The 23,004-nt window shown below is 37.7% G+C and overlaps 2 protein-coding genes across 4 annotated transcripts in view; both read right to left on the reverse strand.

Moving 5' to 3' along the window:
* The window catches only part of LOC108704824 (telomere repeats-binding bouquet formation protein 1), a 32,733-nt gene extending 19,680 nt beyond the window's left edge, over positions 1 to 13,053 (reverse strand). The window contains exons 1-11 of one of the 2 annotated variants that reach the window (XM_018241508.2): positions 12,951 to 13,053; positions 12,127 to 12,287; positions 9,991 to 10,101; positions 7,968 to 8,096; positions 6,036 to 6,167; positions 5,891 to 5,951; positions 5,700 to 5,815; positions 5,480 to 5,602; positions 4,569 to 4,721; positions 4,339 to 4,470; positions 2,270 to 2,395 (exon numbers count right to left, since the gene is read on the reverse strand). In XM_018241508.2, the coding sequence (XP_018096997.2) occupies positions 2,270 to 2,395; positions 4,339 to 4,470; positions 4,569 to 4,721; positions 5,480 to 5,602; positions 5,700 to 5,815; positions 5,891 to 5,951; positions 6,036 to 6,167; positions 7,968 to 8,096; positions 9,991 to 10,101; positions 12,127 to 12,253 (1,210 nt within the window). In that variant the 5' untranslated portion in view covers positions 12,254 to 12,287; positions 12,951 to 13,053. The remainder of the gene's footprint in view (positions 1 to 2,269; positions 2,396 to 4,338; positions 4,471 to 4,568; positions 4,722 to 5,479; positions 5,603 to 5,699; positions 5,816 to 5,890; positions 5,952 to 6,035; positions 6,168 to 7,967; positions 8,097 to 9,990; positions 10,102 to 12,126; positions 12,288 to 12,950) is intronic. The other variant, XM_041590160.1, reaches the window with a different exon arrangement.
* Positions 13,054 to 17,189: 4,136 nt separating this feature from the next.
* LOC121403013 (NEDD8-activating enzyme E1 regulatory subunit-like) overlaps positions 17,190 to 23,004 on the reverse strand; it is a 32,114-nt gene continuing 26,299 nt past the window's right edge. Inside the window, exons 4-6 of one of the 2 annotated variants that reach the window (XM_041590162.1) lie at positions 21,408 to 21,522; positions 20,033 to 20,070; positions 17,190 to 17,411 (exon numbers count right to left, since the gene is read on the reverse strand). In XM_041590162.1, coding sequence (XP_041446096.1) covers positions 17,275 to 17,411; positions 20,033 to 20,070; positions 21,408 to 21,522 — 290 coding nt within the window. In that variant the 3' untranslated portion in view covers positions 17,190 to 17,274. Of the gene's footprint in view, positions 17,412 to 19,780; positions 20,071 to 21,407; positions 21,523 to 23,004 lie in introns of those variants that run through there. The other variant, XM_041590161.1, reaches the window with a different exon arrangement.

Genomic DNA, 23,004 nt, shown 5'->3' on the forward strand with positions numbered 1-23,004 from the left:
TTCTGCTTACTGGAGTACCTGCCCAAGTAAGTGAACACAATCACTGGGGGGGGGGTAACTTTTGGCAACTCTCCCACCAGTGATTTCCCATTTCTTTTCCTTTAAGTTCATATCCTAATTATCTAATTATAACATAGGATTAAAAGATGCTTCCACTCTCTTATACACAGCTGAAACTAAATATGTTTAGAAGCTGTTTACATGTTTTCTTACATTGCTTTTGTTACATTTCTTACTCTTTTCTGACTCTTTTTACACAAAACTGTAACAAAATCATGACATTCCACATAATTAAGAACATGACCAAGATCCAACTGAGTTTCATAACAGTAGTCTACATTGAAAGAAAAGAGTCCAACCAACATTCAGCGGACTGAATCAAAGGGCCAGATTTCATTTTATAAAAACAAAAATTAAAAAAGGGAATACAGGTATGGGACCTGTTATCCAAAATGCTCGGGACCTGGGGTTTTCCGGATAACTGATCTTTCTGTAATTTGGGTCTTCATGCCTTAAGTCTACTAGAAATTCATTTAAACATTAAATAAACCCAATAGACTGGTTTTGCTTCCAATAAGGATTAATTATATCTTAGTTGGGATCAAGTACAAGCTACTATTTTATTTTATTATATTTACAGAGAAAAAGGAAATCATTTTTACAAATTTGGATTATTTGGATAAAATAGAGTCTATGGAACTTTCTGTAATTCGGAGCTTTCTGGATATCAGGTTTCCGGATAAGGGATCCTATACCTGTATTACAAAAAGGATGCTGATATGGGATTATTGAATGATTTAATTCAAAGGCTAACACAAGGCCAGTTATTTTTTATGTGTCAGCCTAGAGGCTGATTGTCTAGTCAAAGCAAGGACTCAAGTTGTGGGCACTCCTCTACACTCTAGAATGGTAAACACAACAAAAAAGAATTCTAGAATAGGATGGAAAATTTTTTGACAGTGGTGCACCTGTAAGCCTATACAGCCAAAAGACCGGTACTAACTAAATATACTTAAAGGGATACTGTCATGGGAAAAAACCTTTTTTTTCAAAATGAATCAGTTAATATTGCTGCTCCAGCAGAATTCTGCACTGAAATCCATTTCTCAAAAGAGCAAACAGATTTTTTTATATTTAATTTTGAAATCTGAAATGGGGCTAGACATATTGTCAATTTCCCAGCTGCCCCAAGTCATGTGACTTGTGCTATGATAAACTTAAATCACTCTTTACTGCTGTACAGCAAGTTGGAGTGATATCAACCCCCTCCCTTTTTCTCCCCAGCATCCAAACAAAAGAACAATGGGAAGGTAATCAGATAGCAGCTCCCTAACACAAGATAACAGCTGCCTGGTAGATATAAGAACAACAACCAATAGTAAAAACCCATGTCTCACTGAGACACATTCAGTTACATTGAGAAGGAAAAACAGCAGCCTGCCAGAAAGCATTTCTCTCCTAAAGTGCAGACACAAGTCACATGTCTAGGGGCAGCTGGGAAATTGACAAAATGTCTAGCCCCATGTCAGATTTCAAAATTGAATATAAAAAAATCTGTTTGCTCTTTTGAGAAATGGATTTCAGTGCAGAATTCTGCTGGAGTAGCACTATTAACTGATTTGTTTTGGAAAAAACATGTTTTCCGATGACAGGATCCCTTTAATTTACTCATTATGCATTTTTTTTGGCTGAAACATGCTGCTCTTTAAACTGGGGCCTCAAATACTCTAATGAAAGGATTTGTAAAAGCTGTCTTCAAATGACATCTACAACCACTAACACATTTATTATTCCTCCACAATAATTAACAGCAGTGCACTGCTCTTATCGTGGAACACCTTTTTTATTTATTGAATTGAGTACTTAGATCATTTATCATGGTAAGCACTTTTGTTAATGGTGGTAAACATTTACACATTGATTAGTTTGCTATTTCTCTCTTTAAACCCTGTCTTTAAAGACCTTACCTTGTTCTATGTTTTTCAGAATAACCACTGAAGAGACTTGGTATTTCTCAAGTGGATATATTAATGTATATACAGTATAATGCAGAGCATGAAAATAGATGCACATCTGTACACAAATCCAGTTTTCTAAGCATATGTATGTTTGTTTCTTATGAAAACCCCATGAAAGCACTTTGAGAACAGTAAAATTAAGTGTATGAAGATGTTGCCGCCCTGACATTCTTTTTGTGAATTGTGAGAAGTTGTAGAATTGCACTGTAGAGAGGATAAAATAAGAATCTACTATAGTAAGAAAGACTCACTAATATTTCTGCAGTTTTGAAGAACAAATGTAGCTGCTTTGTGCAGCTCTCCATCCTGTGACTCAGTAAGTATTTGAATGATGACAGGTAGGCCATTGCTTTTTAATAGCTCATATTGATTTCTTTCTGTTGAATAAAACATGAATTAAATATAGATTGCATTAAGATTCCAGAATTTACTTTGATTACACCTTTACTTCATTTTTTATTCTCAGATTTTGCCAGTGAACATAAATAGAAGACAGTAAAGATTTTTATAAAGGATTCTTAAACACTTTTATCCTGAAAAAACTAGGGGCTAACTCTAAATAAAATGGAGTAGAGAGTAGATGTGTATTAGCAACAGAGCAATTTTGATATGTTTGTTTGGTTATGTCTCAAATACTCTCACAGAAACATTGTCAATAGGGTGGTTGTGAATGTAATCTACTTAACCTTTGCTAAAGAATTTGATACAGTACCACATAGAAGGTTACTTATTTAATTAAGAAATATTATCCTGGACCATAATATTTGTATTTGGCTAGAAAAGTGGCAGAATAATAGACTACAAATAGTGGTTGTAAATGGAACATTTCATAATTGGACCAGTGTTGCTTGCAGGGTATTGAAGAGGCCTGTCCTTGGTCCTTTTTTTTTACCTTGAAGTTGTCATTGTAAGTATTATCTCTATTTTTGATGATGATAATAAATTGTCCAAAAGTATAAGTCCATGCATAATGTTCCCTCTTTGCAGAGAAATCTGATTTAACTGGAGAACTGGACAACAAATTGGCAAATAAAGTTCAATATAGATTAATGCAAGTTTGTGAATTGCATTACAAATTTGTATAAATGCAACTAAAACATTAAAAAGTCTGCTGGGGCAACTCATGCAAAATGTTATGTTATGCTTTTTTCTATATCTATGGTTTATTATTTACTTCGTTTTTCATCAGAAGATAAAAACTGATTATACACTAAATGAAATGGAACTGTGTTGAGGGGTCTCCTTAATTAAGAAGAATTTGGGGATTTTTGTAGATAAACTGTGCAACTCTAGACAGTATTAAGCTTTTGACAGGTTTTAACTGCTTAGTGGTTTTGTCTCTACCACTGAGCCAGGACAGCAACCAGCAGTTACATGCTGATTCTAACTACTCCACCAGTTTTTCTTACAACAGCCCTACTGTCTAATTGGTTACTTGAGACCAACCAATTAGAGACAGCTGTGCCTTATTTAAGCACTTCCTGTACCTTATTTCATTAAGGTAGTTAGTTTTGGCTTGAATCCTTTGGCTTGCTCCTAGCTCTGGCTCTTCCTTGCACCCTTGCATCTATTGTAATCAAATAATTACATTTTAAAAAATTCCTTTCCTCTATAATAATAAAACAGTGCCTCGTACTTGATCCAAATTAAGATATAGCAAATCCTTATTGTGTGTGTATGTGTGTTTGTAGGGTTAAACTTGATGCACTATTGTCTCTTTTCGACCCCAATTAACTAGATAATTCTGTAAGCTCCTGTAAATCTACTTTGAGAATTTCCCTAAGCATTGCTTTGAGTGCTGTTATTTTGTATTGCTAGGGCTATAAAACATAATCTCCAGTTCATTTATAAACAAAAAATAATATACATTATTGTTAAAAGAAAGTCACAAACTCATGTTTGATGGTGCATATACATCCGTCCCATTTCTACCAGGCTCACAAAGCCACAGGTAGGAGAGTGACTGGGAAGGGGGGATTTCATTATTAATATTGAGGAAGCAGACCCCGTGATCCGGGCCCCTCTGTCCAACACAGACCACAGGCTTTACTTGTGTCCAGAGCACTTTATAAATTTGGGAACCCTCCATTTTCGACTAAGGTATTGGCATTCTATTTTTTCTCAGTACTTACAGCTGGCGGTGGGAGAGGCCAGTACCATATAACTTTTTTCCCACACGTTTGAATTTTTGCACAGGCTTTACTTGACATTATGGGTTTAACCAACTCAAATGGAACTAAATGCTGCCTTGTTAGCTTTGGGAAAACATGAAAACACTGAACAGTACATGAATGAAAAAAAGAAAGAAAGAAACACATACCATAATTCTCAGTGCAGTGGCCTAAAGCAAGGACAACAGCAAACTTGTCTTCTGGGTCAAGTGGCTCACCAGTCAACAGTGCTAACAGGTATGATATAATGTTGTATTTTGACAAGCAACTAATGCAAGTTGCTGAAGAACAAAAAAGTAAAGCATATATTTTATTAAACGTTTTTGGATTCTGGTATACCGTATATGTTTAAATACATTCAAATAAACCGATTGCTTACGATTATTTGCAATACAAGCATCCATTGTCTTTGTTAACACAACAGCAAGCTTTGAACTTGACAATCCTCTTTGTAAATTAGACACTAACTGGAGAAAGAGATCAGCCAGAGTATCTAAGCCTCCAACAGAAGCAAAATAGTCCTGTACAATACCTTGAAGGAAAAATATGATTACTAATCTTAAGGCAAGAGTAAAAAGAGTAAAAAGCATTGCTCAGATTTCCTAATAATTCATTTATAGAATAATAATAATTAAAAAAAAACACAACATTTATAACTATATCACAGAAGATTTGATAAAACAGATATTCACTAAAACCATTTTCTATAGCACCTTCTACCTTCTGACTTTCCCTACGATCTTTGTGAATTTGTTAACCTGCTACTCCTTCCTGTAACCAGAATATGGTTTGCACCTGTCCAAATATTTTTTCTTTAAATATTTCTTAAATATTCAATTTACATTAGACAACAGTCGAAAGGCTACTACACTGGTGAGAGAGCAGGAATGGGGACTACCTGTAAGGTAAATATAAGGTAGCAAACTATGTTTCAGATCTATATCAACCAATAATCAATAACCAATTTATCACCATTGTCAACCAATAAGTTGGTTGCAGGTAGCATTTACTGTTTAACTGTTTAAAAGCAAGCATTTTATTGGTTGCTATAGGTTATTGCACCTGGGCAAACTTTGTGCTATTTTATTATATATAGGGGATTGAATCTTACAAACCAATTAGCAGTGATTTATTTCTATAAAGACGTAACATTTTTTCCATGCAAGCAACTGTATTTTTCCGTAAAAACAACTATAATTTGCATCAAAAACACTGGAATACAACTATATGTACCGTACAGTAATTGCCTACTATTGTTGATATATTTCTGCATATTTTTGCATTACTTACTGTTATTTGCAACAGCAAGACTTATAAAAGAACAGACAGGACGTACAATCTCAGGGTTAATGGAATTCTTCAACAAATCTTTTGCTTGAGAAAATGCTGTGCAGCACAATTTTTGGTTTTCATCTAAAATTTAAACAAAATCTGGTATAAAATGGATCTGAAGGGTCCCTTTGTGGTGAAAAAACATTTACAGCTGCAACATTAAACATAACTTTATTACCATTTTGAGGATTGTTGGCACATGCACAAAGACCACTGCAAGCAGATGACCACAGTTGATAAGACCGATTTAAAGTTCCATCAGGTACATCTATGTTGCAGGATGAAGGTATTTCTCTGAAAAAAATTTTTATGAACCATAAAACACATCTGCTTTATTTAAATGTGGACCATATAATGTTAATAATGTACCTAAACAGACATAGAAGTACATCAATACATCCAGATATTCTTGAGTGAGTTTGCCCAGCTCCTGACGTAGGGAAAAAAAACAAATAAAGTTAATTTATCCTGCATAAATTATGCAAGAAAACTCTTATAATATGAACAAACTTACTGTTGTTAGAAACTAAGACCATAAATAGATAAACAGACATTCTTTTCAAATCCAGCGAAGATTCTTCTTTCAGTAAGGTTGAGCAGATATCTTCAAAGGTTTCTAAGGTGCACAAGGTTTGCTGACAAAAGACTGAAATAAACAGAAGTCACTACTCAAACAGAAGCATCTCTCAATTCTGTAATTTTATATTCCAGCATTTTTGTATCTCAGCAACAACTTATGGGTATTCACAGCTTCCTAAAAGACTCAGACAAAAGGACACACTCAAATATCCCATGATGGGTCTTAGAAATCAACCAAAATAAGGAGCAAATGTTATTGTGGATATAGCAGTAGTCAAGATAGACAAGAAAAAGAAAATGCTATCTTCTGCTTTATAAATAGATATTCAAACCAAAGGAGACATTGTGGGGCCGATTCACTAACTTCGAGTGAAGGATTCGAAGGTAAAAAACTTCGATTTTCGAAGTTTTTTTTGGGCTACTTCGACCATCGAATGGGCTACTTGGACCTTCGACTACGACTTTGAATCGAAGGATTCGTAGTAAAAATCGTTCGACTATTCGACCATTCGATAGTCGAAGTACTGTCTCTTTAAAAAAACTTCGACCCCCTAGTTCGCCATCTAAAAGCTACCGAAGTCAATGTTAGCCTATGGGGAAGGTCCCCATAGGCTTGCCTAACTTTTTTTGATCGAAGGATATTCCTTCGATCGTTGGATTAAAATCCTTCGAATTGTTAGATTCGAAGGATTTTATCGTTCGATCGAAGGAATTATCCTTCGATCAAACTATCTGCGCTAAATCCTTCGACTTCGATATTCGAAGTCGAAGGATTTTAATTCCTAGTCGAATATCGAGGGTTAATTAACCCTCGATATTCGACCCTCAGTGAATCGGCCCCTGTGTGTTGGAAAAAAACATCCAGCTAGTACATATGCTCCTTAAATTTACTTCTCACCCTGCTTTATTACGAGAAAGATCTAGCTAGGATTTGGAGATACAGTTGAACAATAATTTATAGTTTTCAGATGACCATGAAAAATGGTGCAAAATGTGGGAAAATTTGGGGAATTAAGTTAAACTTTAAATATTTAAAGGATATAAACACGAGTCAGTTTATCTTGGAATACAGTAATTTACACTTTGGGACAAAATTTGTTAGATGCACAGCCTAACACTATGGGGCAGATTTATTAAGGACCGAGTTCTGTTTTCAAGGTTATTTTTTTTTTTGGTCAAAAATCTATTTTTCAGGTTAAAAGAAATCTTTTTCAAGAAATATTATACCCGACCCTGGAAATATCTTGAATCTGAAAATACACCATCTAAAACCTGTCAAGGTCATGTAGAAGTCAATGGCAGAAGTCCCTTGAACCATTTGGAGATGTTAATAGCCTTCATGATGTTCGAGTTTTTCAGAGGGTTTTGTCCGAAAACTCTATCAATTCTCGCAATTAGAGTTTTTTACAGCCAAAAACTCAATTAATTCTAGTTCTTGAGTTGTTAAGCCGAACTCCCTGATTACAGTTTTATCCATTAAAGTTTTTTCTTAAATTAGAGCCATTGTGCGTTTATTCGAGGTATAAAAAAACTATAAAGTTTGACCTTTGATAAATAACCCCCTATAAGTAAATTGTGGATGGCCATAAGAGCTGCATCTGGTTAGTGTTATTATCAATTTCACAAAATAACATTCACAGAGTACAAACTGGCATTTTAGGGAAACCAGGCCAACATTTTGGTATTAAAATCTAGAAATATCACCTGATGAAAAACATTATATCACTAAACCACAAAAATACAATGTAAAATGTGTTCAAACTTTAAATGCAGGAATTTTAAATTAAGCTTTGATTGTATATCCATTAATATTCATGATGTACATTACCAAATGTTTTTCAAGCAATGTATTTTAAAATGGGTTTACCACAGCTCTCTGCAAGAACTCCCAAAGTAAATAAAGAAGCTTCTTTTACAAAAATATGAGGGCTTGTCTTTGCTAAGATGCTGACGAAAGTAAGACCCCCAATTTCTCTAAAATAATCGCTGGCAGTACCTACAAAAAGGAAAACAAAAACAAAAAATGATCAGTACGATTACAGGGTGTGCCAAAAGTTTTGATCAGTTTGAATGCATTGCATTAGTTAGTGTTCATTCTGCTCATACAGTAAAAGTCTATAAAACACTCACACAGTACAAAGTATATAAGTTACCTGATCTGATTACATTTCCAAGAGAGTCTCTTAATGCTCATTTACACAGCATTTGCACTCCCTTAGAGCTGGAGGTGAGGTACGGGATGCATCTCCTGCCACTCCTCCCTCCACCATTTTTGAATCACGCGCTATCTAATGCAGACAGCACTTGATTCAAACAGCACAGGTCTCTGCGTTCCTTAGGCAATTTGAATAATGTCAACAAAGTGGGCATAGTGCAAAAAAATAGCAGTTTGCAGCCTTTATTTGTGCTTTCACGCTGTGTGGCATTGTAAATGACCCCTCATGTCTGGTCCTTGTGAGGTAGTGAATTTGATAACCAGTGCACAGATAATACCCCTGTATAAAGGACTTCTGCTTATCTGTAAGATACACTATAACAAGATCACAATAAAAAGGTGAAGGAATTGAGGTCAGGGTCGGGCTGAGCATCGGGTACAAACCTGGTACAAACCCACACCGGCCCAAACCCACACTGGCCCAAACCCACACCCATCTACTGCCCCCAAGCTGCCCCCTGATCTCTCCACTCGGCCACATTCTTAGTTGCAAGTGGGGACCTCTGTGGCAGAAACCCTGTGGGCTTCGGACCATCCAGTCCAATGCTCAAGGGGGTTGTTTACCGGTAATCTAATTATCTACTTTGCAAGGACCAAACATGGAGTAGAATCATCTAGATTTTTCATGTCCAGCACAAGCCCTATTCATTCAACTCACTTTGAACAAGGTGGTATAGTACACTACCTGTAGTTTGGGTCAGTTTTGTGCTGAAGCATGGACATGTGAACGAAATTGCAATGACAAGCAGGATTGATGCAGTAAAGCATAGAAAGACTATACAACGGTGCAAAAATATTTCGCATTTAAAGGAGAAGGAATACCATTTTATACTTGGCGTGCCAAAAGTTAGACACCCCCAAGTGACTACTTTTACTTATCTGACACCCCGGGCCGGTGCTCCTATCAGCAGAAGCACCAGCCCAGGGTTTTTCTAGCAAGCACCACAGAGAGATCCTCTTCCAGCTTATTCAGTCAATTTCCCGGGCAGACACATGCACAGTAGAGTGAAATTGTTTTATTAAAGTTCGACTTTTCGATCTACTGCGCATGTGCAGCCGCAAGAAGAAAAGGATCTCTCTGTGATGCTCGCTAGAAGAACCCCGGGCTGGTGCAGTTTTCTGCTGATAGGAGCATCGGCCCAGGGTGAGTAAAAGTAGTCACTTGGGGTGCCTAACATTTGGCACTCCCAACTAGAAAATGGTATTCCTTCTCTTTAAAAAATGTAAAAAGAAGTGTAAAGTAAATGCTGTATTTAGTTGCTGTTTAAACTGCTGCTTAAATCAGCCATTTCAAAGAACTAATCATGGCATGTATAAAGGCACACATAACCCACTTAAGTCAATGCTATGGGACAAATAAAGACAGCAAAGAATCTCTGGATTTAAAAGATGTAAAAAGCAGCAGTACACATCACCAGTATTTACACCGTTTCTATTCATACATCAGAATTTTAGACGGCTACATATACACCAAAATTAATTACGGAGCTTTAGAAGGATGTGTTATTTTTCACAGGGCAATGAGGCCGTAAAATAGTGAAGGGTGGGTGTGTTTTTTTTTTTAATGGTTATCCAAATCTGAAGAGTATCTTAAAATAAGATGGCTAACTCATGATAATGCTAAACATGACTAATCATAACTACTAAGGATTTTATGTTACAAAAAATATCTTACTGTTTTTCTGACAAATTGCATGAATAGCGGCTAACGTTCCTTTTTGTGATTGAGGATTATGTATTTGAAACTTTAGACACTCCAGCAATAAATTGAGATCTGTCTTCATTTCTAATTAGAAATAAAAAGAAAAGAACATGCAACATAATAAAGAGCAACAATCATTTTGGAAAGCAGATGTTTAACTGGACATAAAAAACAATTACAGGTATGGGACCTGTTATACAGAATGCTCAGGACCTGAGGGTTTCCAGACAACTGATCTTTCCTTAATTTGGATCTTCATACCTTAAGTCTACTAGAAAATCATGTAACATTAAATAAACCCAATAGGCTGGTTTTGCTTTCAATAAGGATTAATTATACCTTAGTTTGGATCAACTACAAGGTACTGTTTTCTTATTACAAAGAAAAAGGAAATCATTTTTAAAAAATGTCCGTAATTCAGAGCTTTCTGGATAACGAGTTTCCGGATTAATGGATACCATACCTGTATAATAAAGGGCTGCTACAGTAGTTGGTACTGATTCTTAATGCATCACATGAGGATCAACACGGTTCTTCAGATGGAATATAATAGAGACAACAACTAAGGGTGTTGATGATGTTCATTCTTTTGACAACCCCAGCAAACAAGCCAAATATATCTAGTTTAAGCCATAGAAGGTAATTCTGGTTTCGTAGTTAATTTGAAAAAAGACAATTATCCAACTAGTTCAACCTGTGTGATCCCCCAGCATCCCTGGCCCACACTCATGTGACCATATCTGATATAAATTGGTCATATGAACTAGTCTGTAGCATTTACAAGCCCCTTAGCTAATTTCTGCTTATCCTGATGCAATCCTGCTGAAATTTACAGATTTGCATTTTAATGACTTAGTGCGTGTTTTCATTCTGGCTCCATCCTTAACCAAAGGGATAACCAAAAATGTATGGCATGGTAGGAGTGTGGTAAGTCAGAAGTAGATAATTAAGGCAACAATCAAGGAAAGCAGCAACAAACAAACAACATTACCATACATTTATACATTATATAAAATAACAGGTATAGGATCCCTCATCCAGAAACCCATTATCCAGAAAGCTCCAAATCCATCTCCCATAGAGTCCATACATTCCTCTGTAACAATAAAACAGTACTGTGTACTTGATGGTAACTAAGCTGCATGAATCCTATTTGGTTTATTTAATGTTTAATTGTTTTTTTAATGGTAGAATGATTTAAATTACAGAAATATCCATTGCCAGTAAATCTCCAGGTCCCAAGCATTCTGGATAATAGATTCCATACCTGTCATATGACACGCACAGCAATCCACATATTCTAAAAACAATTAAAGGAACCCAATATGTAAAAAACTGCATATGACTTTTCATTTTATTTATGTGGGGTTAAAACATTCCAAAAGGTGAATTAAGGAAAGGAAATATTTTTGCTAAGCACACACTCTGACTAGAGCCTGACCAGCGCAGCAGAGGTCATGGGTGCCATCTTTTGGATCTTCGGTCTCCTACTGTAAGGGAACATCGTATTTGGCACATGTGCATTTAGAACAGTTTGGTATTCATATCAACTGCGCATGCACCACAACATCTATGAATTTCCGAAAGGAAGAAGATCCCAAGAAGACCAAATATCCAGAAGACAGCACCCATAAGCTCCACTACACTACCCTGCATAAATAAGTGAGCATGCTGTTGGGGACACTTACTGGAATAATGAACTATGTGGGGAGGAAGCAGGGAGGGGGACTATATAATATACTTTCCTTATTGGAGGGGTTTAGTTATAATTTAACACTCCACTGCTGCACCAGACCACCATGAGGTGTCACTTTCTGCTTCCTCCCACTTTATATACTGTTTGACAAAGATGTGTACAATTCCCTTCCCCTTCCTCACAGGATGTTAACTGTAACTCCACCCCTCCTGTGAGAGAGCAGCAGCAGTAGCAAATGTTTTGTGAGTCTGGACTGCAGCAGGACTACATTCCCCAACATCAGCAGCTTAAATGGCAATGTGTGATACTAGCCTAGCTATTGCTTTAAGCAAGAAAATATTATATTTAGTAATGGCAAGCTACATATTCCATGACTCATGCAATACACTGGTACATAATTGGTACTTTCATACCTCCCAACTGTCCTGCTATTCCTGGGACAGTCCTGATTTTAAATTCACAGTCCACTGTCCCAGATGTGCCACATTGCTCCATATGTCTTCCGTTCTTCTCAGCTCCCACTGTGGAATACACAGCCATCTTGGACTTTTTACAGGAGCCAGGCAGAGGGAAGCTGAGAGAGACAAGCAATGTGGGAGCATTAAATCAGAAGAAAATTGTAGTATTTGTATTCTGCTTGTGCAAGTGTATGAGAGGTGATGCTTTCAATCTATCCATTTCTGCATTAATCTTAATGGCATGTCTGGGGTTAATGGAATGCTCATTGTCCATTTCTACATTTATATTGGCACATCTGGGGTAAATATGTTGATTACCAATTTTTTGTAGTTATCCATAGTTACTTATTTAGTTTAGATTATACTCAGATTATTAGTTTAGATTAGTTTAGAACTGAAACATTTAAGGCTAATATGCGTATTATCCAATTTTAGTAGTAATTATACTGATGTACCCGGGCCTATGTTTTGATTAAAAGGGTGTTGTACTTGAGGGTGTGGCCACAAAGTCTGCAAAAGATTTATAGCATATTGCAGCTAAAATACCATATAACACTGTGTTGTGCTATGTTATCTTTTATTACGGAAAGGTTCAATCACTGTGTGCTACCAAATGTTATGCACCCCCCTCCAGTGATTATAAATACAAGGGCCAGCCTAAGGCTGATTGGACCTGTTGGGCCCAATGGGGACCCATTACCAGCGCAGACACAGAAGGAGGTGACAGGCAATTCAGAGAGGAGAATTAGGGGAGGGGGAAGTATGTCAGGGTTGCACACCTCAAGTGACTTCCTTCAAGCTGTCAGTGTTGTCCTCCTGCAGTGCAGACTCACACAACATTTGTTATGCTGCTGCTGCTCTCTCACAGGAGGGGCGGAGTTACACTTAACATCCTGTGAGGAAAGGGAAGAAGGGCAGTGTACACAGCTTTGCCATACAGGAAATAAGTTGGGAGCAGAAAGTGACACCTCATAGTGGTCTGATGCAACAGAGTAGTGTAAAGGGAGACAAAGTCTATCAGAAGGGAAAGCGCAATGGGGAATTGGTTGTGAAACTGGAAAAACAAATAGCTGGGATAGGAAAGAAAGAAGAGAACTGAAAGAAAGACAAAATGACAAGGCAGTCCAGGCACTGAGTATTTTGCTTAGGAAAAGGAGAGGAAAGGGGGGATTAAAAGGGAAAGAATGATGAATGTTTAAGAGAAGGACTAAGAAAATAGAAAAACAGAAGGCCAGAAAAATGGGAGAAACATAGCATAGAGGAAAGAAAATGGAACGGGGAGAGGAGAATCCTGGATGATGAGGAAGAAATAGAGGGAATAATGCTTTGCAGAGAATGGGTGATATATAGATAAGTGGGGAAGCCGAGTGATGCATAGAAACTACAGCAAGATGAGCAGAAAAATGGAAAGCGTTGAGCAATAAGAGCACTTTGATCAGTCTGCCTTTTGCTCATGTGGCATTTCAGCCAGCAACACCCAGTCTGGAGCCCTTACAGAATGGTCTCAGTTGGACCCCACAGTTGATAAGGCGGACGCTGATAATCAGGCCAAAGCATGTGCAGAAGAGTAAAACAGCTGGTTTTTTTCTGAAAGGGGTGGTTCACCTTCAATTTAACTTTTAGTATGTTATAGAATGGCTTATTACAAGCAATGTTTGAACTGGCCTTAATGGTTTTAGAATTATTTGCCTTCTTCTGACTTATTCCAGCTTTCAAATGGGGGTCACTGATCCCATCTAAAAAATAAATGCTCTATAAGACTAAAAATGTATTTTTTATTACTCATTACTAAAAATGTAATTTTTATTACTCCTCTTTCTATTCAGGCCCTCTCTTCATATTCCAGTCTCAAATGAATGTGGTTGCTATGATAATTTGGAACCTAGCAACCATATTGCTGCAACTGCAAAAAGGCAAGCTGCTTAATAGAAAGCTAAATAACTTAAAACCAACAAATAATAAAAAAAATGAAAACCAATTGCAAAATTCCAGAATACCATTATCTACATCATGCTAAAAACTTGTACATGTATTAGTTTTCCCTATATTTGATGTTTCCTAGTAGACTCAAGAGGTCCAGTCCAGCACAAGTAAAATGTATTTGTTCATATTGAACCCAGGGCATAAATGTAGAGTAACAGCAAATTAAACTTGTCACTGGGCAGCAGTGGGGCCTTGAACCTTTGGGGGTACCGTGTTTTGATTCCAACCTAGGACCCAGCAGTAGCTCCAGTCCAACCAGTGCAATATCTTCAAGGATATGCTCTCTCTGTGCATGGGCTGTCCTGGCCCTATATGTGTGATTGTGATAAGGACCTTATTGAAAGTTAAACTGGGGTAGGGACTGATGTAAATGAAGTTTAAACATTGTAACAATGCTGTGGAGTTTGTTGATACGTGTAAATATCTTGATTTATAGGAGGAAAGAATTTAAGCACCTGTTGGGAAGGAGAGTGGCTAACAAGAGTGCTTTAATATACAGTCCCACATCCAGGGTTATCGCCAGTTTGTTGGCTACTTTCAAGCTACTGTGCCCATGGCTAAAATTCTGGGGATCTAGCATAGTGTGCAAGTCAGAGAGCCCATATTAGAGCCAATATATAAGAACATTGTGGATGCAGTAGTTGCACTCACACTAGACGTGGTTGTATTACCTAAATTACTCAACTGTGGTTGAGTATAAGTAGACATCACAGATGGTAAGGAAATATGGGTTTTGGCGAGTTAATGGTCCTGGGCAGCATTTCTGCTGTCACGACATGCTCCCCCCAGAAAGAAAATGCAAAGGTGGGGCTACACGCTTACCTTGAGGCTTAGTAAGTAGGACATGCTTACTGTTGATGTAAAATTGAAAGCTCTGTGGCAGTTGAGAAAGTCAATACTACTACTACTGTTTTTATTTTTTCCAAGTGACACCAGACTGTTGTGGTTCATATTTAATGGAGGTTACAATGCAATGTCAAATATATGTACATTTTTAGTTAGTTTCTGGATGAACTTCCAGAGCAGTAGCAATGCTGATTCCACCTTTTGTAACCCAGCTACATTTGGCAACTGGTTTGGTCTTTTTGCATTCGTCTCAATAAAGGAACCAGTAGGGCACAGCCTATTCTGCTGATTATTTACACACAGGAACTAATGCAATGTAAAACAGATTTTAAATGTCTGGTTTTTTTTCCAAGTCATTATGTAAAATGTCTGATCGTGTTGGGCCCATATCCTGCTGTGAGACAAGTTTGGTTAAACGATATTAGCCTTTGCCGAGTTATGTGTTTAAATACAATACTATCCATCTTTTATACGTTCTCTAAGCAAAGCCATCAGCGCCACCGGCCATCCATTGTGTTCAACTAGATCAGACTGGTGGCCCACACCCCCTTGTGTGGCCCTCCACATGAAAGTCTGCCTGCTGTGTCTGCTTAGCATGTGTAAGATTTGAAAGCCCTGTACTGTTCACACCTGAGAACCAGACTGAAACTGGTCACATTGTTCACGCTGTCTCTCTGTCTCCTGCTCTGTTCTGTCTTCCCTATGCTCCCTGTGTGTGTCATACTCTGTCTGCCCTATGTTCCATGTGTGTGCCATTCTCTGCCTCCCTATGCTCCCTGTGTGTGCCATACTCTGCCTCCCTTATGCTACCTGTGTGTGCCATACTTTGACTACTTTATTCTACCTGTGTGTGCCATACTCTGCCTGCCCCATGCTCCCTGGTGTGCCATACTCTGTCTGCCCTATGCTCGCTATGCATGCCATACTCTGCTCATCCTATTCTCCTTGGGTGTGCCATACTCTGCCAGTGTGTGCCACACTCTGTCTCCCCTATGCTCTCTTTGTGTGCCATGCTCTGCCTGTGGAGCATTAGCCTGGTATTTGTTCTGGGGGTTTGTTAGCATTTGGAAATTTTTATTAGGGGCCCTAAGGTATTTAATCATGTTCTGGGCGGTACTGTGTTATCCACAGGGGAAGAGGAGGTATATGAATTTAAGGGTATGTCTTAATATGACTCAACATTTTCCCTGCAATGAACGCCAACCATTTGTTTTTGATGTGATATTAATGTGGACATGGTCTTGTGGTAACATGGGTGTGGTCTAAAACAGGGAGTGGCTAACACTGGCTACGATTATTGGCCCTACACCCTTGGTACGACAGAAGTTGGACAGCACTGAACTAGATAATAATAAATAATGTGCCCCCATTAAAAAGTATAAGGATATTATAAGGCACTGAGGCGTGATAGGAGGGGTGAGGTTGTTATAATACTTTTTTCCATTTTACAGCCCAGATTTCTGAACAGGTTCTTAAAAAACAGAGGAAGCAGGGGACTGCAGATACAGCTCACTCTGTTGAAGTGATAGAGTTGTAGCCTTTCAATAACCAACTGACAGAACCATGGAAACCACAGAGGAATGTGAAGCCTTTCCCCTACATACATCTGTATTGTTAGACTATTATAGGTATGTCCTTGAGGAAAACAAATTCACTGAAAATAACGTTCCTTTAATTCTTAAAAAAGATGCTTTTTCTGTCTTTTGTGCTGTATCTTGAGAAGAAAGTGCAATGTTTTAAAACTTTTGTATAAAAATTCAGTACTAAAAGGACAGAGGGAGAGGGAAGCCTATAAGCAAAGTGGTGCAGCATCTGTGCCACAAAGAGGAATGCTTCTGCTGGCAAGCATATTTTCATGGCTACTGCCCAAAACATTTTTGGCCCCTATTTATTTCTTAAATTATATTCCGTCGTATTTCTGTTCAGTTGTATGCGAAAGTCACACACAATGGTTTGGGGGGGGGGTAAGCACTCTTACTATAAACATTATTGTACATTATTGTGAATGGTCATTTTTTGTATATATGTAAGTATAAGACAGCACAAAGTCACAAGTAATTTGTAGACACATCCAAAAATGCTTTACTGAGATGTCTCCTTATTCTCTGCTTGTTCTGCACTTGTTATCCATGCATATACACAACTGTGCCCATGTTGTACTTTTGTTTTTAAATATCAAGACAATGTAGTTAATAGTAACTGTTTTTTTATTTTAGATTTTCAAGTTAAGGAAGTCACAGACAATAAACTGCTATAAAGAAAATACATTTACACCTATATTTCTACAATGTAGTTAGAGCTGGAAAGCTGCAGATGTTTGAAGAATGGCGTTATAGATAAAGGTATTATGAAAGTCTTAAAGATGACAAACTGCTTGATGATTATTTTAATGGCTTCTTGAGCAGCAGCACCTGAAATAAAGCAAAAAAAATTGAACATTTATTACAGCAGCCTGAATAAGTGTTTTTTATTTCATAACCAAAATGACAAAGACAGACCAAGTACAATTACATTTTCTTCCAATTTGTTTTAGAACTATGCAGTACTAGTCATCTTTAATAGCAACATGATGCCTAATTTTAAAGGGGAACTCCGTCTTCCAAACCAAAATTTGATAAAGAGACCCACATAACACAGAAACCCCTAATATACCCATCGCAGTTACCTGTTTCTTCAAAAAGTATGAATAAATGCCATTTTCTATGCTGCAATCTAGCTGGTTAACAGTTCTCTTTCTGCATCATTTGAATCCTGGCAGGAAAGGAGGGACTAAAAACTGATGTTACAAATTGTAACAACTTCTCCACAGCTTACAGACAGCATGCATGAACTACATAACCCACAATGCATTGCATTTATATTGATGATATTCTGTTTCTTATTGAAATCACATGTGCAGGGAATTGTGGGGTTTGGAGGATGCAGGCTGAGGACTGCTGACTAATGATACAAAGTAACAGTAGTCAGCCAGCTCAGCAAAGTAGTCAGAGAGATCAGCAGGGGGCTAGTCTTACGGAACTGTCAGAAACCATTGAAAATCATGAAAAGTCTGCATATTTTTTAATCGATGTATATTGCAAAGTTGCTTGAAATGTTTACTTTTCAAAAAGCTTAAGTTATGTTTTATGTGCCGTTCCCCTTTAAACAGTCATGCTACCTAGGTTGCACAATTGGCAGGAATGTTAAGAGCCAGTATAAAGTAGCATAGCAACAAATATATATATATATATATATATATATATATATATATATATATATATATGTATATATATATATATATTAGCTTACTTTATTTTATCAACGTTTCGGTCCATGCCTGGGACCTTTATCAATCCTGATAAAGGTTCCAGACGTGGACTGAAACGTTGATAACGTGGACCGAAAAAATCCTGGTGTGCATCAGCATTTAATCACTATATATATATATATATATATATATATATATATACATATACATACAGTGCCTTGCAAAAGTATTCACCCCCCTTGACATTTTTCATGTTTTGTTGCCTCACAACCTGGAATTAAAATGAATTGTTTGAGAGTTTGCACAATTTCATTTACAGAACATGCCTACAACTTTGAAGATGTTTTTTTTCTTTTTTTTTAATGTGAAGCAAACAACAAAAAGGACAAAATAACAGAAATCTTCAGCGGCATAACTGTTCACCCCCCCCTAAAGTAAGTACTTTGAAGAACCACTTTTTGCATCAAACATCTTGCCACTGGCATTTTTGCCCATTCCTCAAGGCAAAACTGTTCCAGCTCCTTCATGTTGGATGGTTTTCACTTGTGAACAGCAATCTTCAAGTCTGACCACAGATTCTCCATTGGATTGAGGTCTGGACTTTGACTAGGCCATTCCAACACATTTAAATGATTCCTCTTAAACCACTCAAGTGTTGCTGTAGCAGTATGTTTTGGGTCATTGTCCTGCTGGAAGGTGAACCTCTGTCCCAGTTTCAAATCACAGGCAGACTGACACAGGTTTTGCTCAAGAATATCCCTGTATTTAGCACCATCCATCTTTCCCTTGACCAGTTTCCCAGTCCCTGCTGCTGAAAAACATCCCCACAGCATGATGCTGCCACCACCATGTTTCACTGTGGTGATGGTGTTATTGGTTTGATGGAATGTTTTGGGTTTGCGCCAGACATAGCATTTTTCTTGGTGGTCGGAAAGTTACATTTTTATTTCATCTGACCAGAGCACCTTCATCCATACATTTGGGGAGTTGCCCACATGCCTTTTGGCAAACTCATAATGTGCCTTCTTATTGTTAACTTTAAGTAATGGCTTTTTCTGGCCACTCTTCCATAAAGCCCAGCTCTATGGAGTGTATGGCTTATTGTGGTCCTATGGGCAGATACTCCAGTCTCTGCTGTGGAACTCTGCAACTCCTTCAGGGTTACCTTTGATCTCTGTGCTGCCTCTCTGATTAATGCCTTCCTTGCCCGGTGGTGGGCAGCCCTCTCTTGACAGGTTTGTTGTGGTACCATGTCAGAAAAGGTGTGTTTATACTGACAGATCATGTGACACTTAGATTGCACACAGGAGGACTTCATTTCACTAATTATGTGACTTTTGAAGGTAATTGGTTGCACCAGGATTTTTTATGGGATTCAAGGCAATGAATACATATGCACATGACAATTTTCAGCTTTTTTTTTTTAATTATTTTTTATATATATTTTTCTCATTTCACTTCACCAACTAAGACTATTTTGTGCAGATCCATCACATAAAATAAGAGTAAGAAACATTTAAATTACAAGTTGGAATGTAACAAAATAGGTAAAAAGACAAGGGGGGTTGAATACTTTTGCGGCGCCCTAAGCAAGGCCGCCCAAGTGTGCATGCGCAAGGTGTTGCTAACAATGTACGAGAACCTGCGCAGGATCGCAAAAAGAAGAAAAAAAGCACAGAGAGTCGGCAAAGACAGGGGACCAGACTAGGGGTTGGCGACAGAGGAGGTAAGTGCCAAGAGGCGATCCTGGCCCCTCCGCAACCTTATAAATGCATAAAATATTACCAAGAAGGAAGCAAGGTTCTGCAGCTCCATATGTACAGCTGAAAAACAAAAGTAAAATATGTCACTATGAGCCAACAGACAGGAGCTGAACGAGTCTTTAGCTGCTGACCTATTTTCTACAAATGACTTGTCTAAAGCAATTCCATCATTCCATGTTCATAGGCAAAGGAGACAGAGTAAATAAGAACACAGGAGGCTAACTTGAGGGGAAACGAGTCTGCTTACTTGCCTTGTGCTGTGCTTTCATCACTAGGTATAACTGTCTTATTCTTGCTATGGCTGGCTAAGCTCAGACCACTGGCATACTATTAAATCTGAGGCATTTATCTTTAGGCTAATAGCACAGTAGCAAACATTTCTCCACCCAACAACCCCCAACTCTAGTCACATATATTAATACCACCTGTCACAGTTAGTGACCCTGAAATCGCTCATATATACATTTTCATGTCAGGCAATTTATATTGTTTCAAATAGCAGAAGACACGGGGGAGGGGGTATCAGCCATTTCTCTGCCCACAAAAAATAAGTCTAGAGGGAAAATGCTATGTCTGCCATGATACTCTCTGATTTAGTTGTTCTCTAATTTAGTTAAACCATTTGTATTTAGGATGACAAGAAATAAAAAGTGGTGACTCAATGCCACATTGTTTGTATAATTTCCTGTCATCTGCTGAGTTTATTAACACGTTTCTCTAAAGACTTATATCATAGAGGGTGTTATACAACATTTTTGGGTACTTTTTATAGAGAGACAGATAGTCTAGGAGGGCCTATGCAATGCTATCCTCTGTGCCAAAGTATATTTGCCTTATAGTGGTGAAAGCTCACAATAGTAGACAAAATCAAAGCATTCACATTTAAAAGCAGTAAACTATTATAAATAAATGGTGAAAGACCCTTTAAGGTAAATAAAATGGCATCAGTTCCATTCATAAATTATTCCATGTTAAAAATCAATTATTTTGTTTTCAGCACAAATCATTTCCTGACGTTGTCCATGGAAAAGAACCGCATGCTATCATAATTGCTGAAATTTTTCAACTGTGTGCTTTCCTGTGTCTGACTTATAGCCAGAAAAGAAAATGCCCATTGTATCTACTTAGCTCAATCCAATATGTTGGGAGTTTTGTCATGACAGCCTTTTGTCATGACAGCCTACGAAAACATGCCTAGAATATAGCTACACAGGCATAACATTTTACAAATATCTAATGATGGCAGATCAATAGTGATGTCAAATTAAGGGTATTCATTACTATAGGCCACAGTATTCATAGGCTTTTGTAATGTGTTTCTATTCACGGCTGTACACTGCAATAGATTTTTGCAAAGACACAACGTACTAGAAAAATGCCATAAAATGGAAACTTACAATTCTTTTATATACTCATCTTTCATGGTCAGGGTTAGACCATATTCTTGAAGCAAACCATTAAGGCAACTCTTCAGTTTCCCAATATTGCCCTCAATTTGGTAATTGTAAATGCCTGCAGGATAGACAGTAACTCAATTAATCCAAGTGCTCAAGATAGCCAGTGTGCTCTACAAACACCAATATGTAAAATTAAAACATTCCTTTCATGTTAAATAACCTGAGGGGACATAGTACTTATCTGATCTGTGAATTCATCTGTGACTGATATGTCACATACAGTGAGTTTTATATTATACATCAATTGGGAGTCCACATCTGATTTCCAATTAGTTAAGCCTAAGGGACTCGCCCCAGTTCTCAGGCGATAACATACAAGAGAATCCTTTATCCAAAGATAACTGTCCCAAGGCTTTTTTTGTCATAAAAAATGTTGTTTTATTTAAATTAGCATTAAAATTCAGTTACAAACAACCCCACCAGGCCCACCTTATGCGTTTCGCACCCTCCGGCGCTTAGATACACCTATGACTAAGCGCCGGAGGGTGCAAAACGCGTAAGGTGGGCCTGGTGGGGTTGTTTGTAACTGAATTTTAATGCTAATTTAAATAAAACAACATTTTTTATGACAAAAAAGCCTTGGGACAGTTATCTTTGGATAAAGGATTCTTTCACATACAGTGAGATCTAGTTTAAAAAATCTATACATATAGGCTGTGCCAAACACCACCAGCAAAATACAAGCTATGTATGTTGGAAAAACTATTTTCCAAATTGATTCCAAATTGCTTATTTTACTTTATTACCGTATATACCCGAGTATAAGCCGAGTTTTTCAGCATTCAAAATGTGCTGAAAAAGTCTACCTCGGCTTATACTCGGGTCAGCGGTACGACCCAAGTAGCTGAGATTGCAGTCACTTTTAATCATTCCTATACCAACAGTACACTTGGGGAGAGACTGCAATATCCCACAATGCCCTTTGTTGGTTATATGAAAGAATAACAGTGCGCCCTCTGTTGGTTATACTAAAGAATAACAGTGACTGCAATATCACACAGCGCCATCTGTTGGTTATATGAAAGAATAACAGTGACTGCAATATCACACAGTGCCATCTGTTGGTTGTATGAAAGAATAACAGTGACTGCAATATCACACAGCGCCATCTGTTGGTTGTATGAAAGAATAACAGTGCGCCCTCTGTTGGTTATATGAAAGATTAACAGTGACTGCAATATCACACAGCGCCCTCTGTTGGTTATATGAAAGAATAACAGTGACTGTAATATCACACAGCGCCCTCTGTTGGTTATACGAAAGATTAACAGTGATGGCAATATCAAACAGCACCCTCTGCACATGGTAGTGGGACAGTGGGACAATGCACACAGTAATCCATTTGGCAATTCTCTGTCACCATCAACTTTGCAAAGAAGTCCGGTTGATCGCTGGGGGGGTCGCTTTGGCAGAATGTGCGCATCTGGGAGACAGGGCTGTAGTTGTGTCTAGGCTTATACTAGAGTCAATAAGTTTTCCCAGTTTTCGTAGGTAAAATTAGGTACCTCGGCTTATACTCGGGTCGGCTTATACTCGA

The sequence above is a fragment of the Xenopus laevis genome, chromosome 4L (genome assembly GCF_017654675.1).
Source record: "Xenopus laevis strain J_2021 chromosome 4L, Xenopus_laevis_v10.1, whole genome shotgun sequence".
NCBI lineage: Eukaryota > Metazoa > Chordata > Amphibia > Anura > Pipidae > Xenopus > Xenopus laevis.